The 18,824-nt window shown below is 44.8% G+C and overlaps 1 protein-coding gene across 2 annotated transcripts in view; it reads right to left on the bottom strand.

Moving 5' to 3' along the window:
• LOC106576669 (globoside alpha-1,3-N-acetylgalactosaminyltransferase 1) overlaps positions 1–18,824 on the bottom strand; it is a 29,811-nt gene that overhangs the window by 2,698 nt on the left and 8,289 nt on the right. Inside the window, exons 2-5 of one of the 2 annotated variants that reach the window (XM_082964311.1) lie at positions 12,525–12,563; positions 12,382–12,441; positions 9,043–9,096; positions 684–716 (exon numbers count right to left, since the gene is read on the bottom strand). In XM_082964311.1, coding sequence (XP_082820437.1) covers positions 684–716; positions 9,043–9,096; positions 12,382–12,441; positions 12,525–12,563 — 186 coding nt within the window. The remainder of the gene's footprint in view (positions 1–683; positions 717–9,042; positions 9,097–12,381; positions 12,442–12,524; positions 12,564–18,824) is intronic. The other variant, XM_082964312.1, reaches the window with a different exon arrangement.

Below are 18,824 nucleotides of genomic sequence, written 5' to 3'. Positions count from 1 at the left end.
AAGCTGGAATGTGTGGTACTGATTATGATCTCAATGTTTACAGATATACAGATCAAGCCTGACTGTATTGTACTGATTATGATCTCAATGTTTACAGATATACAGATCAAGCCTGACTGTGTTGTACTGATTATGATCTCAATGTTTACAGATATACAGATCAAGCCTGACTGTGTTGTACTGATTATGATCTCAATGTTTACAGATATACAGATCAAGCCTGACTGTATTGTACTTATTATGATCTCAATGTTTACAGATATACAGATCAAGCCTGACTGTGTTGTACTGATTATGATCTCAATGTTTACAGATATACAGATCAAGCTGGAATGTGTGGTACTGATTATGATCTCAATGTTTACAGATATACAGATCAAGCCTGACTGTGTTGTACTGATTATGATCTCAATGTTTACAGATATACAGATCAAGCTGGAATGTGTGGTACTGATTATGATCTCAATCTTTACAGATATACAGATCAAGCTGGAATGTGTGGTACTGATTATGATCTCAATGTTTACAGATATACAGATCAAGCTGGAATGTGTTGTACTGATTATTATCTCAATTGTTTTGCAAATAAAGGTCCTTGAAAAGATGTGTGGTATACTAGGCTACACGCTGATGTGGAAGTTAACAATGATAAGTAACTAACATAAGATAACAACACTACTCACCCCACCAAGACACTGGGCTGCTTGTACAATAGCCTGGGAGAACAAAATGTAATTCATTAGTTAATGAAGATATGCGCTGATGTTATTGCTCTCTCAAAAAAAGGTGCTAGTACCAAAAAGGGTTTTTAACATCACTATAAGGGAAACCTTTTTGGACTGTGGAGAACCTTTTGATATCTGTTTTTTGGATAATAATTCATAAAAAAATTGAATAATAGGATAGTAGTTAATTTTTTTATTTTATTTTGTTTCACCTTTATTTAACCAGGTAGGCAAGTTGAGAACAAGTTCTCATTTACAATTGCGACCTGGCCAAGATAAAGAAAAGCAGTTCGACAACATACAACAACAAAGAGTTACAAATGGAGTAAAACAAACATACAGTCAATGATACAGTAGAAAAATAAGTCTATGTACAATGTGAGCAAATGAGGTGAGATAAGGGAGGTAAAGGCAAAAAAAGACCATGGTGGCAAAGTAAATACAATATAGCAAGTAAAACACTGGAATGGTAGATTTGTAGTAGAAGAAAGTGCAAAGTAGAAATAGAAATAATGGTGTGCAAAGGAGCAAAATAAAAGAAATAAAATAAATAAATCCAGTAGGGGAAGAGGTAGTAGTTTGGGCTAAATTATAGATGGGCTATGTACGGTTTCAGTGATCTGTGAGCTGCTCTGACAGCTGGTGCTTAAAGCCAGTGAGGGAGATAAGTGTTTCCAGTTTCAGAGATTTTTGTAGTTCGTTCCAGTCAACCCAGTCTAATCTAGGTTGCTTTTTAAAAAAATGTATAAGGGTGGTTGCGATAATAACATTTGTATAATTTCCGTGTAGTTTTTTAATCCACGTGGTTTCACCCTTGGACGTAAACATGAAGTTTGTGGAGAACTGATTTGGGGGGTTGGTAATTAGGTAGTGGTGTGTTCTCCAGAGGCTGTGAGATTTAGTTACGTTAAGACTCTTTAACCTGTTAGGGCTAGGGGGCAGTATTGACACGGCTGGATAAAAAACGTACCCGATTTAATCTGGTTACCACTCCTACCCAGTAACTAGAATATGCATATACTTATTACATATGGATAGAAAATACCCTAAAGTTTCTAAAACTGTTTGAATGGTGTCTGTGAGTATAACAGAACTCAAATGGCAGGTCAAAACCTGAGAGATTCCTTTACAGGAAGTGGCCTGTCTGACCATTTCTGGAACTTCTTTGCCATCTCTATCTTTTACTAAGGATCTCTGCTCTAACGTGACACTTCCTACGTCGTCCATAGGCGCTCAGAGACCGGGAAAAACCTGAATGTCGTCATCCCAGCCCCAGGCTGAAACACATTATCACCTTTCTCAAGTGGCCGATCAAGGGACTCTGGGCTTAGGCGCGTGACCTGACCGCCCCCGTCTTTGTGATTTTTTCTTCTGTTTGCCGAAAAGGAGATTCCCGGTCGGAATATTATCGCTTTTCTACGAGAAAAATGGCATAAAAATTGATTTTAAACAGCGGTTGACATGCTTCGAAGTACGGTAATGGAATATTTAGAATTTTTTTGTCACGAATTGCGCCATACGCACGACCCTTCTTTACCATTTCGGATAGTGTCTGGAACGCACGAACAAAACGCCGCTATTCGGATATAACGATGGATTATTTTGGACCAAACCAACATTTGTTATTGAAGTAGCAGTCCTGGGAGTGCATTCTGACGAAGACAACAAAAGGTAATCAAACTTTTATAATAGTAAATATGATTATGGTGAGTGCTAAACTTGCCGGGTGTCTAAATAGCTAGCCCGTGATGCCTGGGCTATGTACTTAGAATATTGCAAAATGTGCTTTCACCAAAAAGCTATTTTAAAATCGGACATATCGAGTGCATAGAGGAGGTCTGTATCTATAATTCTTAAAATAATTGTTATGCTTTTTGTGAACGTTTATCATGAGTAATTTAGTAAAATGTTAGCGAATTCCCCGGAAGTTTGCGGGGGGTATGCTAGTTCTGAACGTCACATGCTAATGTAAAAAGCTGGTTTTTGATATAAATATGAACTTGATTGAACAAAACATGCATGTATTGTATAACATAATGTCCTAGGGTTGTCATCTGATGAAGATCATCAAAGGTTAGTGTTGCATTTAGCTGTCTTCTGGGTTTTTGTGACATTATATGCTAGCTTGAAAAATGGGTGTCTGATTATTTCTGGCTTGGTACTCTGCTGACATAATCTAATGTTTTGCTTTCGTTGTAAAGCCTTTTTGAAATCGGACAGTGTGGTTAGATTAACGAGAATCTTGTCTTTAAATAGCTGTAAAATAGTCATATGTTTGAGAAATTGAAGTAATAGGATTTTTAAGGTTTTGAAAATCGCGCCACAGGCTTCAAGTGGCTGTTACGTAGGTGGGACGAATTCGTCCCGCCTAGCCCATCGAGGTTAAGTTAGAGTGATTGAGGTTTGTATATTGTTTTGTGTTTTCAGTGTTCTATATTAAAAGTTAACATGAGCACTCAACCCACTGCGCCTTGGTCCCTTTCATACGACGACCGTTACAGAACTTCCCACCACCAGCGGACCAAGCAGCGGGGCCCAGGAAGAGGAAGGATCCTGGGCCAGGGAGAGAAGGGAGTGGAGGACATTTTGGACATGGGAGGAGGTAATGGCAGGGGACAAGACCCTGCCATGGAAACAGGTGGAGACAGCGAGGGAGGAACGACGAAAGTGGAGCGAAGTGCGGGCCCAACGGAGGATGCATGAGAGGCAGCCCCAATAATTTTTTGGGGAGGGGCACATGGGTAGTTTGGCTGGGCCAGGGTTAAGCCCCAAGCCAACTCCAGGTGCTTATCGGAGGCAGCTTGTTACTGGTCAGGCCCCGTGCTATGGGGTGATGTGCACGGCGTCGAGGCCGAGCATTCACAGGCCGGTGTGCGCGGTGCCAGCGCCCCGCATTTACCAGGGGGAAGCGGGCATCCAGCCAGTAAGGGTGGTACCAGTACTGCGCTCAAGACCGCCAGTGTGCCTTCACGGTCCAGTGTATCCTGTTCCTGCTCCTCGCACTAGCCCTGAGGTGCGTGTATCCAGTCTGGCACATCCAAAGCCAGCACCACGCACCAGGCCTCCAGTGCGTCAGCCCAGTCCAAATCGTCCTGTTCCTGCTCCCTGCACTAGCCTTGAGGTGCGTGTATCCAGTCTGGCATCTCCAGTACTAGCCCCACACACCAGGCCTCCAGTGCGTCAGCCCAGTCCAACTCGTCCTGTTCCTGCTCTCCGCACTAGCCTTGGGGTGCGTGTCTCCAGTCTGGTACCTCCACTACCAGCCCCACGCATCAGGCTTTCAGTGCGCAGTCCCCGTCCAGAGCTTCCGACGACAGTGCCCCGTCCAGAGCTTCCGACGACAGTGCCCCGTCCAGAGCTTCCGACGACAGTGCCCCGTCCAGAGCTTCCGACGACAGTGCCCCGTCCAGAGCTTCCGACGACAGTTCCCCGTCCAGAGCTTCCGACGACAGTGCCCCGTCCAGAGCTTCCGACGACAGTGCCCCGTCCAGAGCTTCCGACGACAGTGCCCCGTCCAGAGCTTCCGACAATAGTGCCCCGTCCAGAGTGTCCGACGACAGTGCCCCGTCCAGAGCTTCAGACGACAGTGCCCCGTCCAGAGTGTCCGACGTGTCTGACGTCTCCAGTCTATTGCGTGGGGCTGGTTTTCAGTGTTCTATATTAAAAGTTAACATGAGCACACAACCCGCTGCGCCTTGGTCCCTTTCATACGACGACCGTTACACCTGCATCGAAATCGCTAAGCAGTTTATTATGCTTGTACAAGCATTATGCCGATGCTTGTATCGCTTTATCGTAAACATGTGTTCAATGACGTCCAAAGCTTCGAAAACAACCACCTGATTGGTTTGGTATTGGTGGAAGACCAAAAGTCTGCACTACGGCGTGTGCCACGTCATTTATAATCATTTGACGATTAAACGATGAAACGTTTGTGGAGGACTGATTTGGGGTTGGTAACTTTTGACTAGTAATTCATTTGATTAATAATACGGTGTTTTCTATTCCATGAAAAATAAAAAAAAACTCTGGGTTTCTGTTACGGCTTGGTAGTCGTGGTGGAGGAATGAGGCGCAGGAAGCAGCGAACACAGGGTAGTGGTGTTTTTAATATACACTCACACAAAAACAAATGTTCCCAAACACAGGGGAGAAAACAAATACGGCGTAAAACAACGCCGACACGAACATAAGCTGTCTGACAAGAAACAATCCCGCACAACACGGAAGCGGGCCAGCTAAATTAAATAACCCCGCTAATTAACTAAACTGAACACAGGTGCCCAAAACCCAAAAAAGGGAAAACCAAAAAAGGGAATCGGTGGCAGCTAATAGGCTGGTGACGACGACCTCCAAGCGCCACCCGAGCAGGAGGGGGCGCCACCGTCGGTGGGAATCGTGACAGTTTCTGTTAGGATGGAACGGAAAATGTGGCGCTGTACAACGTGACGGTCGGCAGTACAGTACTGGGCTATTTAGCTAAAGAATCCCTGTGTAGTGCGGACAGGAGACCGGGGTTCAATTCCCTGACGGGGAAGAAGGAGTAGGCTGTCCTTGTAAATAATAATTTGTTCTTAACTGATTCCATATGTGTTATTTCATAGTTGTGATGTCTTTACTATTATTCTACAATGTAGAAAATAGTAAAAATAAAGAAAAATCCTGGAATGAGTAGGTGTGTCCAAACTGGTACTCTTCGTAACTCAACATTTTTATTATGTATCTCGACAGAATAGACAGATCAGAGCAAATGGCTGTCACACTATCTAATGTCACGTAAGACAATTTTTGTATATTTTTTATTTAACCTTTATTTAACTGGGCAAGTCAGTTAAGAACAAATTCTTATTTACAATAACAGCCTAGGAACAGCCTAGGAACTGCCTTGTTCAGGGGCAGAATGACTAAACTTTACATTGTCAGCTCAGGGATTAGATCTAGCAACATTTTCGGTTACTGGCCCAACGCTCTAACCACTACCTGTCGCCACGAAATGTATGTATCTTTCCAAGATTGACGAAGTGTAACATGAAAAAGGAATTTGAAGTAAATGGCAACCAAAGTCAAATTTAAGAATCATTGTGGAAAAAGAGGATCTTAACAGTGACCCCCAGGCTCTTCCACATCAGGAAACACATAAATACTGGTATCAGAATCACTTTATTTGACAAGTACATTTGCACATAGGCCTACCTGTAATGTAACTTAATGAATAGCTGCTGCCAGCAATAGACAATGTACAAACAGAATACAGACACAAAGTCAACACATAAAACTCTGGAGTAAAGCTGATTGACAGTGAGGATATTTACAGATGGGAAATATCTGCAGACTCAAGCTCAACTGGTAGAACTGGTAAACTGGCGAACAGCAAACTTTAAAGCTGACAAAGTACTATGTGAAACAGTCTAGTTACCTCGTTGCAGAAGAAGCTGTGGCCAGGCAAAGGCAAATGTTTAGATTCTCACATTGATTTATGATGTATAGACTCATTCTTTAGATAATATTACATTTATTTGGTGTTTTTTTTACATTTTCATGACATTATCAATCATTTCAGATAGCTGTATGTATTCATGTGTTAAAGCTACATTCAAATCTTTTAATTTGACAAGTTAATTAATTTCACTCGTACATTTTAGCCCAGTATGTCTTTACTCTTTTGGCCCGTTGTCATCCCATCCCTCCTGACAGTACCACTGCATGCTTCCAGAGGGAGGAGAGAGAGGATTGGACTGGACTTCCCATCCCTCTTGTGGCTCGTTTGTCTCTGTGTCCCATTGTTTGCATTGTTTGTGTGTGTGTGTGTGTGTGTGTTTCACACCTCTGTGTGAAGCACTGTCCAGACATTGTCCAAATAATCGTATTCATTATGATGGAAAACTGCTCCTAGATCAGCACTCCTAATCTGAGATGCTTTGTGGACAGAGCTGATCTTGCTGCTGCTCTCTCTCACCTGGCCAGTTGTGAGGGCCAGTTTATAATGCCCTTGACCTGCTACGTCCAGTATGGGAAGGGAGCTCACTGAAGGAGATGATGTGCTTAATGTCACCAGCAGGGAATTTGTAACAAAGTGTCATTTTTTTTGTGTATTTATTTTGAATTACAGTAATGTAGATTTGTAAAATGTGTCAACTGTAATGATCTTACAGCAATATTGATCCCTTTATATTAATTATGTTATTCCCCACAGAGAAGATGAGGATTCCCCCCCACTGCTGTCTCTAATGCTGCCTGTACTGAAGGTTCAACCTCCATCACTCCACAAAGGCCCCAGTCCTCTTCCACTACCCCCACTGCGGGCACTGGCACCACACCCCTCTGGTGCCAGTTCATCTCAACCCTCAGTTTCCTGTAATCCATGATCAGCTCCTTTGTCTTGCTGATGTTGAGGGAGAGGTTTTTGTCCTGGCACCAAACTGCCAGGTCTCTAAGCTGTCTCGTCGTCGTCAGTGATCAGCGCCGTGTCATTGGCAAACTTAATGATGGTGTTGGAGTCATGTGCGGCCACGCAGTCCTGGGTGAACAGGGAGAACAGGAGAAGGCTAAGCACACACCCCTAAGGGGCCCCCGTGTTGAGGCTCAGCATGGCGGATTTGTTTTTGCCAAACCTCACAACCTGGGTGCGGCCCTTCAGGAAGTCCAGTGGTCGATTTCAGAGGGAGGTGTTTATTCCCTGGGTCCTTAGATTAGTGAGGAGCTTGGAGGGCACTATGGTGTTAAACACTGAGCTGTAGTCATTGAACAGCATTCTCACATAAGTGTTCCTTTTGTCCAGGTGGGAAAGGGCAGTGTGGAGTACAATAGAGATTGCGTCATATATGGATCTGTTGGGACAGTATGCAAATTGGAGTGGGTCCAGGGTGTCTGGGATGATGGTGTTGATATGAGCCATGACCAGCCTTTCAAACGATTTCATGGACACAAATGTGAGTGCTACGGTGCAATAGTCATTTAGAAGGAAAAGGGGATACTTCATTGGTAGTACAACTGAATGCGTTCAACTGAAATGTGTCTTCCGCATGTAACCCAACCCCTCTGAATCCGAGAGCTGCTGGGGGCTGCATTACTCAACATCCACATCATCAGCACCCGGGGAACAGTGAGTTAACTGCCTTGCTCAGGGGCAGAACGACAGACGGCTTAACTTGGCGTTCTTGGGTATGGGGATTATGGTGGTCTGCTTGAAACATCTGGACATTACAGACTGGGCCATGGAGAGGTTGAAAATGTCAGTGAAGATACTTGCCAGCTGGTCAGCGCATGCTCTGAGTACATGTCGTGGTAATCCATCCCTGTCCTGCAGCCTTGTGAATGTTAACCTGTTTAAAGGTCTTACTCACATTGGCTACGGAGAGTGTAATCACACAGTTGTACATAACAGCTGGTGCTCTCATTCATGGTTCAGTGTTGCTTGCCTCGAAGCGAGCATAGAAGGCATTTAGCTTGGTTGTTAGGCTCGCGTCACTGGTGCAGCTTGCGTCTGGGTTTCCCTTTATAATCCGTAATAGTTTCCAAGCCCTGCCACATCTGACGAGCAACAGAGCCGGTGTAGTAGGATTCAATCTTAATCCTGTATTGATGCTTTGCCTGTTTGATGGTTCGTCTGAGGACTTTGTGAGATTTCTGGATTAGTGTCCCACTCTTTGAAAGCGGTAGCTCTAGCCTTTAGCTTAGTGCAGATGTTGCCTTTAATCCATGACTGTTGTTTAGGATATGTACGTACGGTCACTGTGGGGACGACGTTGTCGATGCATAATCCAATCGGTGCAAAACAGTCCTGAAACTTACTGTCTGCTATGGACAACTTCCGTATCGCTGGTACATCTTGTTTTAGTTTTTGCTTGTAAACAGAAATTAAGAGGATGGTGTTATGGCCAAATTTGCCAAATGCAAGGTGAGGAAGAGCTTTGTATGTGTCTCTGTGTGTAGAATAGCGGTGATCTAGAGTTTTTTTTGCATGTTGTCTGTTGATAAATGGATTTTGTCTGCTTGAGATTGGAGTCTGCGGTTTGATGGCTGGTCTGGTGGAATATTTAACTGTTTGTCTGTGTCCTTGTGTTTGGGGAGGGGAAGGGGTTGGGTCTGGGTTGGCAGTTAAATGTGCAAGAGATTTTCATCCATGTGGATAAAAAAAACGACATTAAAATTCCACTAATTATTTTGTTCTAGAAATTGTTGCTGATGTACTCAGAGCCAGATTCATTGCGGTGAAGAAACTAACGCCCATGGGCGTGGCGTAGAGTTTGGCCAGGAGCATGGAGTTTGGGTTGCCAGCCAAATGGTGAATGATGGGACAGTAAAATACTGATACACACCTTTCTGGAGAGACGATGTTCTGTACTCTGCTCCTGAATATGGGCTTACTCAGGCTGTATGAGTAGAAAGACATAGTACAATGATTAATGACAACTGTGGCTGTACAGTATACATAATACACATACAGTATCTGTGTAGCTCTTAGTGTTGGGCACCGATATGGAAACTCTATATCGATGTCAGTTGCATTTTTTTCAAACTGAAATCAATATCATATCGATTTTTATGAGTAACGTAATTATACATCATATTGGTTTTATGAATAACCTGAGGGTGTGCTAGCGAATCCGATGCCTCTTCCATAGAGCTAAAAACCATTGATGTTACAGATGCTGTGAGACATGCAAGCTGAGAACGGATCAAAGACTGTTGTGTTGTGGACAAATGGTTTCCTCTATATTTTTTTATTTACATTCCAAGTAGAATAGCAGCCTTTATGAGTATTATAATAGTAATAACACTGTATCTAAAGATTATTAAAAAACAATATCCATCCTGAACACTTAACTAACTCTCCCAACTTCACACACACACAGGAGGGGGAAGCGGCAGCAGAGGGAGAAAAATATTATAAAGTAGAGAATCCCACACACACGTGCAGAAGGTTAATTTGTTTTGCCACCAGGAAGAGGAGTCCGATGTTTTCAGCAACTCAGCCAATCCATTGGGAATAACATTGCAACTGTGTCAGTGTTTCATTGTCTGTTCACTTCCATGGCTTTGTGAAGTCCAGACAACTGCATGCTGATTTCCCATTAGGACAACTGGGAATTTTCTGTCGGCATAACTTTATTTCAACAAACATAATTGTTAATGGATAGTTCATGGATAGCCTACTCACAGACACAATGAGAGAACCAATACATGATGGTTTAACCTTAATACACATTGGAAACTGTTGAGCATGAAAAACCCAGCAACGTTGCAATTCTTGACACAAACCGATGAGCCTCTCACCTACTACCAAACCCCGTTCAAAGACACTTAAATCTTTTGTTTTTTCCATTCACCCTTTGAATGGCACACATATGCAATCCATGTCTCAATTCTCTCGAGTCATAAATCCTTCTTGGGAATTTACTAACAATTTACTAAATTACTCACGATAAACGTTCACAAAAAGCATAACAATTATTTTAAGAATTATAGATACAGAACTCCTCTATGCACTCGATATGTCCGATTTTAAAATAGCTTTTTGGTGAAAGCACATTTTGCAATATTCTAAGTACATAGCCCAGCATTCAGGGGCTAGCTATTTAGACACCCGGCAAGTTTAGCCTTCACCAAAATCAGATTTACTATAACAAAAATGTTATTACCTTTGTTGTCTTCGTCAGAATGCACTCCCAGGACTGCTACTTCAATAACAAATGTTGGTTTGGTCCCAAATAATCCATCGTTATATCCGAATAGCGGCGTTTTGTTCGTGCGTTCCAGAAACTATCCGAAATGGTAAATCAGGGTCGCGCGCATGGCGCAATTCGTGACAAAAAAATTCTAAATATTCCATTACCGTACTTCGAAGCATGTCAACCGCTGTTTAAAATAAATTTTTATGCAATTTATCTCGTAAAAAAGCGGTAATATTCCGACCGGGAATCTCCTTTTCGGCAAACAGAGGAAAAATCACAAAGACGGGGGCGGCCAGTGCACGCGCCTAAGCCCACAGTCCGTTGATCGGCCACTTGAGAAAGGCGATAATGTGTTTCAGCCTGGGGCTGGGATGACGACATTCAGGTTTTTCCCGGGCTCTGAGAGCCTATGGAAGACGTAGGAAGTGTCACGTTAGAGCAGAGATCCTTTGTAAAAGATAGAGATGGCAAAGAAGTTCAAGAAATGGTCAGACAGGCCACTTCCTGTAAAGGAATCTCTCAGGTTTTGACCTGCCATTTGAGTTCTGTTATACTCACAGACACCATTCAAACAGTTTTAGAAACTTTGGAGTGTTTTCTATCCAAAGCCAATACTTATATGCATATTCTAGTTACTGGGCAGGAGTAGTAACCAGATTAATTCGGGTACGTTATTTATCCAGCCGTGAAAATACTGCCCCCTAGCCATAACAGGTTAACCTGTCTCCTCCCCTTCATCTACACTGATTGAAGTGGATTTAGTAAGTGACATCAGTAAGGGATCATAGATTTCATCTGGATTCACCTGTCAGTTTATGTCATGGAAAGACAGTGTCCTTAATGTTTTGTACACTCAGTGTGTAAACTCAACATGTGAAGTGTCGGTCCCATGTTTCATGAGCTGAAATAAAACATCTCAGAAATGTTATTTCTCTCAAATGTTGTGTACAAATGTGTTTACATCCCTGTTGGTGAGCATTTCTCATTTGCCAAGATATCCATCCACCTGACAGGTGTGTCATATCAAGAAGCTGATTAAAGATCATTACACAGGTGCACCTTCTGCTGGGGACAATAAAAGGCCACTCTAAAATGTGTAGTTTTGTCACACAACACAATGCTACAGATGTCTCATGTTTTGAGGGAGTGTGCAATTGGCATGCTGACTCCACCAGAGCTACTGCCAGAGAATTGAATGTTCATTTCTCTAACATAAGCCGCCTCCAATGTTGTTTTAAAGAATTTGGTAGTACGTCCAACAGGCTCCAAGTGTGAGCCAAGTCAGGAAGAACTGGTACTCACTAAGCAAGTAGTGTGACGTCCGATACACACACATGGTTTTGATTCAGTATTGTAATTTGTTAAACCATTTTTTGACAATGTGAAAACAACCAAACCAAATGGAATAAATACTATGGAACAAATAATCGAACCTTGATTTCACTATAGCAAACAAACTGTAAGAAAATGCCCCTTTTTTATGCATGCCATTGTGATAACATCAGACTGATCCAAATTGCTAGTTGGGTCATGGGGTTGGGATTTTCCGATGGGTCTGGGTTTGTTGGAACCAAAGCTAATGGTTGTTGGTTTGCTCTTAGTGGGACTATAATTTGTTGGTTTTATCCAGTTGAACCTCTGAACCAGTTTGAAAGCAATGGGAAGCTTGTTGATGGCCCATCAGCAGGCCGTTAAGTATGCTACGTTGAAGGCCTATGAGATGGTTTTGTTCCTCCAGGAACAGTCATGTATGCTCTCTTTCATAATAGTGTAGGGTAACAGCAACGATGAACCAATATCACAATGTGACTTGTTCACATCCTTATTGGTGCTCACCATTAGTAACTGTGTACAGTACATCTCTGTTATGTCATCTCTGTAAATGATCTAACGGGTAACATTAAGGAAATAGAAAAGAGTGTTTATTAAAAGGACCAAGTATCATGACTTGTTGCGAGAATTTCTCAGTTTATATCAACTAACCTGGTGTTCCTCTGGTCCTCATCAACTGGGATATCTCTTTTGGAAGCGTCAAACCAAACCCTGTGAATAAGAATCAATCAGAAAATCCACATCACATTATAGCATCATTAGGGTGTAATAAATTAACAGAAACTTCAGCTTACATGTTTTGCCTTTCATTGAAGTGGTTGAAGACCACATACCTTTGGGGAGAGAGGAGAGAATCAGTTCAAGTCTGTCATGAAAACATTTCCGCCCACTAAGCTATGAAACCACACACTATTACAGAGACTGATATTACCTGCCACAATTGATATGGTGAAAACAATGTGTAGAAAGGAACAGAAACTCACATCAATACCTTTGTCAGATAACACTGTGAAACTAAGAATTCATTCTATAGCTAGCAACCAAGAGGAAACTCTGACTGAACGACTCAAAAACTCCCCACCTTATGTTCTTCAAATGGATGTCAGCTGTGAGAAATGAGATGCCCACGTGTTGACTTTTGTTTACTACATGTCCGGGGATGCTATTCAGGAGGACATACTGTTCTGTCTCACGATTCCTGAGCATGAAACTGCACAGAGGATGTTCAGTGTGCTGTGTGGCTATATTGATGAAAAACTGATTCCATGGGAACGAATGGTGGGCTTTTGCACAGATGGGGCTCCATCTATCATGGGACGGCGGGCAGGCCTCTAAACTCTAGTTATGAATGTGTCTGCCTCTGCCATATGGATGCATTGTATGATACATACATGGTTATAACATCTACAGAAAAGACAGAAATGCCAATGGGGGCAGTGTTGCAGACTATATTCCGAACCACATTCCTGTAAAGATTAGAAAGGATCTCATGTAAAATACTGTTGAAGTAATATGGCTACAGGTTAATCTGCCTCACAAAAAGCCCATTCTTATGGGAATCTGTTGTAGACCACCAAGTGCTAACAGTCAGTATCTGGATAATATCTGTGAAATGCTTGATAATGTATGTGATATCAATGGAGAGGTATATTTTCTGGGTGATTTCAATATTGACTAGCTTTCATCATGCTGCCCACTCAAGAAAATGCTTCAAACTTGAATATCAGTCAACCTACCAGGGTATTTACTAATGCTGCAGAATGTGTTTTAATGCAGTATCCAAATCCATAGGATGTAGTGATCACAGTATAACAGCCATATCTAGGAAAACCAAAGCTCCAAAGACTGGGCCTAATATAGTGAATAAGAGGTCATACAAGACGTTTTGTAGTGATTGTTATGTTGATGATGTACAGAATATTTGCTGGTCTGTGGTGTGTAATGAGGAGCAACCAGACACCGCACTTGACACAATTACGACATTGCTTATTCCAGTTGCTAATAAGCATGCACCCATCAAGAAAATTACTGTAAAAACTGTTAATCTACTTGGATTGATAAGGAATTGACAAATGGTATGGCAAATAAGTCTGGAAATTGAGAAATTATGTGACTAAACTAAATAAAAATAAGAAACTATACAAAACTAAATTATATAAAGAATGACAGTAAAAAGCTTTGGAGCATCTTAAATGACGTTTTGGGCAAAAAGGCAAACTCAGCTCCATCATTCATTAAATCAGATGGCTCATTCATCACAAAACCCACAGATATTGCCAACTAATTTAATGATTTTTTCTTTGGCAAGATTAGCAAACGTAGGCATGACATGCCAGCAGTGGTGGAAAAAGTACCCAATTGTCATACTTATGTAAAAGTAAAGATACCTTAATAGAAAATGTCTCTCGTAAAAAGTGAAAGTCACCTAGCAAAATAGTACCTAACTAAAAGTGTAAAGGTTTTTGCTTTAAAATGTACTTAAGTATCAAAAGTAAATGTAATTGCACAAATATACTTAAGTATCAAAAGTCAAATGAAAAGTCAAATATTTTCAAATTCCTTATATTAAGCAAACCAGACGGCACCATTTTCTTGTTATTTTTTATTTACAGATAGCCATGGGCACACTCCATAACTCAGACATAATTTACAAATTGTCACGCCCTGACCAGGTGAACTCTTCTATTTTGGTCAGGGTGTGGCATTTCTATAGTTTATTTTCTATGTTTTTGGTATAGCCTTGCTTTGGGGCGTATTTCTATGTTGGGTTCTGTCAATTCCCAATCAGAGACAGCTGTCACTAGTTGCCTCTGATTGGGGAATCATATTTAAGTTCCTTTTCCCCCCACGATGTTTGTGGGTTGTTGTCTCTTTTTGTTGGAGCAGTAGCGATACGTTTAATCTCTGTTTTGACCGTGTTATTTCAGTCTGTAATAAATAACATGAGTTCGCTCCCAGCTGCGCCTTGGTCCACTTCTTCCTTCCTGCACGACGATCGTTACAGAACAACCCACCAAACCAGGACCAAGCAGCGGGAGGAAAAGGACCGCGAGAGATGGGCTCGCGAGGGAAAGGAGTTCTGGACCTGGGAGGAGATCATGTCGGGGAAAGGACCCTGGCGGAAGGATTCCCAGGTCGAGGAGGTGATGCCAGCCGGTGGAAGGAGTCGCAGGCGGCGGTCGAGGAGGCCCGGAAGACACCCCCAATAATTTTTTTTGGGGGGGGCTAATGGGGTGGTCCGGAAGGGCAGAGGAAGAGCCCAGACCACTGCTCTCGTGGGGGATAACGGCGAAGGAGGAGGCAGAGATGTGGCAGGTCCTGGAGGACCTGCGTAGGGACAGCGTGGAGGAAGAGCCTTGGGTGGCAGAGGTGCGCACGGTATCACCAGTGCGCCTGCACAGCCCAGTGCGCTCTGTGCCAGCGCCCCACATTTGCCGGGCTAGGGGGAGTGTTCAGCGAGGACGTGTTGTGCCGGCTCAGCGCTCCTGGCCTCCGGTGCCCCTTCTCGGTCCGATGTATCCTGCACCGAGGACGCGCACTGTGTCTCCGGTACGGCTACACAGCCCAGTGCGTTCTGTGCCAGCGCTCCACACTTGCCAGGCTAAGGTGGGTGTTGAGCCAGAACGGGTGATGTCAGCTGTGCACTCCAGACCTCCAGTGCGCCTCCTCGGTCCAGGATATCCGGCGCCGCTTATGCGCACTGTGTCGCCGGTGTGCGGTCACAGTTCAGTCTGGCCCGTCCCTGCTCCCCGCACCAGGTTAGTGGTGCGTGTCCCCAGTCCTGTCCGGCCCATCCCTGCTCCCCGCACCAGGTTAGTGGTGCGCGTCCCCAGTCCAGTCCGGCCCGTCCCTGCTCCCCGCACCAAGCCAGTGGTGTGTGCCCCCAGTCCAGTCCGGCCCATCCCTGCTCCCCGCACCAGGTTAGTGGTGCGTGTCCCCAGTCCTGTCCGGCCCATCCCTGCTCCCCGCACCAGGTTAGTGGTGCGTGTCCCCAGTCCTGTCCGGCCCATCCCTGCTCCCCGCACCAGGTTAGTGGTGCGTGTCCACAGTCCTGTCCGGCCCATCCCGGCTCCCCGCACCAAGCCGGTGGTGTGTGCCCCCAGTCCAGTCCGGCCCATCCCTGCTCCCCGCACCAGGTTAGTGGTGCGTGTCCCCAGTCCTGTCCGGCCCGTCCCTGCTCCCCGCACCAGGTTAGTGGTGCGTGTCCCCAGTCCTGTCCGGCCCGTCCCTGCTCCCCGCACCAGGTTAGTGGTGCGTGTCCACAGTCCTGTCCGGCCCATCCCGGCTCCCCGCACCAAGCCGGTGGTGCGTGTCCCCAGTCCAGTCCGGCCCGTCCCTGCTCCCCGCACCAGGTTGGTGGTGCGTGTCCCCAGGCCAGTCCGGCCCGTCCCTGCTCCCCGCACCAGGTTGGTGGTGCGTGTCCCCGGTCCTGTCCGGCCCGTCCCTGTTCCCCGCACCAGGCCCATGGCGCGTGTCCACAGTCCGGCACGGCCTGTGTCCGGTCCACCGGTGACCAGTCCTGTTCCGGTCGGCGGCTCCGCTCCGGAGCCTGAGCATGCCGCTCCACCGTGGTCCAGTCCGGGCCAGAGGGGTAGGGCTAGGGTGGAGGCATGGGGAGAAACACGCCCGGGGCCAGAGCCTCCACCGAGGGTGAGGCGCCCACCCGGGTCCCCCCCCCTAATAGACTTTAGGTTGGTGCGCCGGGAGTACGCACCGTTGGAGGGGGGGTACTGTCACGCCCTGACCAGGTGAACTCTTCTATTTTGGTCAGGGTGTGGCATTTCTATAGTTTATTTTCTATGTTTTTGGTATAGCCTTGCTTTGGGGCGTATTTCTATGTTGGGTTCTGTCGATTCCCAATCAGAGACAGCTGTCACTAGTTGCCTCTGATTGGGGAATCATATTTAAGTTCTTTTTCCCCCCACGATGTTTGTGGGTTGTTGTCTCTTTTTGTTGGAGCAGTAGCGATACGTTTAATCTCTGTTTTGACCGTGTTATTTCAGTCTGTAATAAATAACATGAGTTCGCTCCCAGCTGCGCCTTGGTCCACTTCTTCCTTCCTGCACGACGATCGTTACACAAATGAAGCATGTGTGTTTAGTTAGTCCGCCAGATCAGAGGCAGTAGGGATGACCAGAAATGTTCTCTTGATAAGTCAGTGAATTTGATAATTTTCCTGTCCTGCTGAGCATTCAACATGTAATGAATACTTTTGGGTGTCAGGGAAAATGTATGGAGTAAAAAGTACATTCTTTTCATTAGGAATGTAGTGAAGTAAAAGTTGTAAAAAATTATAAATAGTGAAGTAAAGTACAGATACCAAAAAAACAACTTAAGTAGTACTTTAAATAATTTTTACATAATTACTTTACACCATTGCATGCCAGCAACAAATGTTGACACTACACAACTACACAATTTAGATATGGCAAATAGTAGTGGCAATATAATCCACAATTATGCTCAGTAATATTCCATCCAGGTTGTCGGATCCTGGTGGCTTGTCATTGTAGATATACAACAATCATTTGTTCATCTGTTCATCAGTATTGTTCCAAGATGGCGTAGCAGTGGGTTGTCTGTTTGATTGTCTTGTCCCGTCCCTTGTATATATTGTTTTTCTTTGTATATATTTGTATTATTTTTAATCTCATTTTCCATCTACGGACTGAACATACTCTCCTGCAACCTGCCTCACCCAATGTGGTATGGATCTGCTATTTTTTCACTTATGAACCGGAACCCCCTTCAGAGGCTAGCCAGCTAACTAGCTACTAGCTAGTAGTCAGTTAGCCACTGCTAGCGGTCATCACCGTTAACTCGGACTGCCAACCTCAGCCCGGGCAACTCCTGCCAGCCTGCACAGTGCGATATAGTCCCAGAGCATATCGGACTGCTTTTCTCTACCACATCTCCGGATTCCTACCGCAAGCTCTGAACATTTACTCCGGATCATCGCAGCTAACTAGCTGCTATCCAAGTGGCTACTCCTGTCTAACATCTCTGTCCCGAAGCAAGCACCAGTTAGCCTGGAGCTAGCCTCGAACTAGGCCCATCTCCCGGCTAGCCGAATGAGATCCATCAAGCAATCCCTGGGCTTCAATTACCTCTTTGCCAATTGGCCTGGACCCTTTGCTGCCGACACGGAGCCCCGCCGATCCATCACGTCTGGTCTACCGACATAACCGTCCAAAGGGGTTCCTGTCCCAAAGCAAGCACCAGTTAGCCTGGAGCTAGCCTCGAGCTAGGCTCTTCTCCCGGCTAGCCGAAGAAATCCATAAGATTATTCCATGGCTTCAATACCTCTTCTGCCAATTGGCCTGGACCCTTGCTGCCGACACGGAGCCTCGCCGATCCATCATGACTGGTCTGCCGACGTAACCTTCTGAGAAGGTTTCTACAGGCTCTCCCGTTGCGACGTCTCCCTGAGGCCCATCTACTAGCCTGCTGCTAGCTGTCTGAATCGCCGTGCCTCCAGCTTGCCTAGCATCTGACTGGACCCTACGATCACTCGGTTACACATGCCTCTCCCTAATGTCAATTTGACTTGTCTATTGCTGTTTTGGTTAGTCATTTTTGTCTTATTTCACTATAGAGGCTCCAGCCCTGCTCAAAATGCCTAAGTTAGCCCTTATGTTCCACCCCCCACTCATGCGGTGACCGCACCTGGCTTAAATGGACCCTCTAGAGACAAAACCTCCCTCATCGTCACTCAATGCCTAGGCTTACCTCTACTGTACTCACATCCTACCATACCCTTGTCTGTACATTATGCTCTTTTATGCTCTTTTTACTCTCTGTTCCAAATGCACTAGACGACCAGTTCTTTTAGTCTCTTTCCGTACTCTTGTCCTACTCCTTCTTTGTTCCTCTGGTGATGTAGAGGTTAACCCATGCTCTGCAGCCCCCAGCATCACTCCCATTCCCCAGGCAATCTCATTTGTTGACTTCTGTAACCGTAAAAGCATTGGTTTCATGCATGTTAACATTAGAAGCTTCCTCCCTAAGTTTGTTTAATTCACTGCTTAGCACACTCTGCCAACCCGGATGTCCTAGCCATGTCTGAATCCTGGCTTAGTAAGGCCACCAAAAAT

The sequence above is a fragment of the Salmo salar genome, chromosome 17 (assembly GCF_965601325.2).
Source record: "Salmo salar chromosome 17, fSalSal1, whole genome shotgun sequence".
Lineage (NCBI taxonomy): Eukaryota > Metazoa > Chordata > Actinopteri > Salmoniformes > Salmonidae > Salmo > Salmo salar.
The sequence above is the reverse complement of the archived record's forward strand: the minus strand, read 5'-3'. Positions and strand labels throughout refer to the sequence as shown.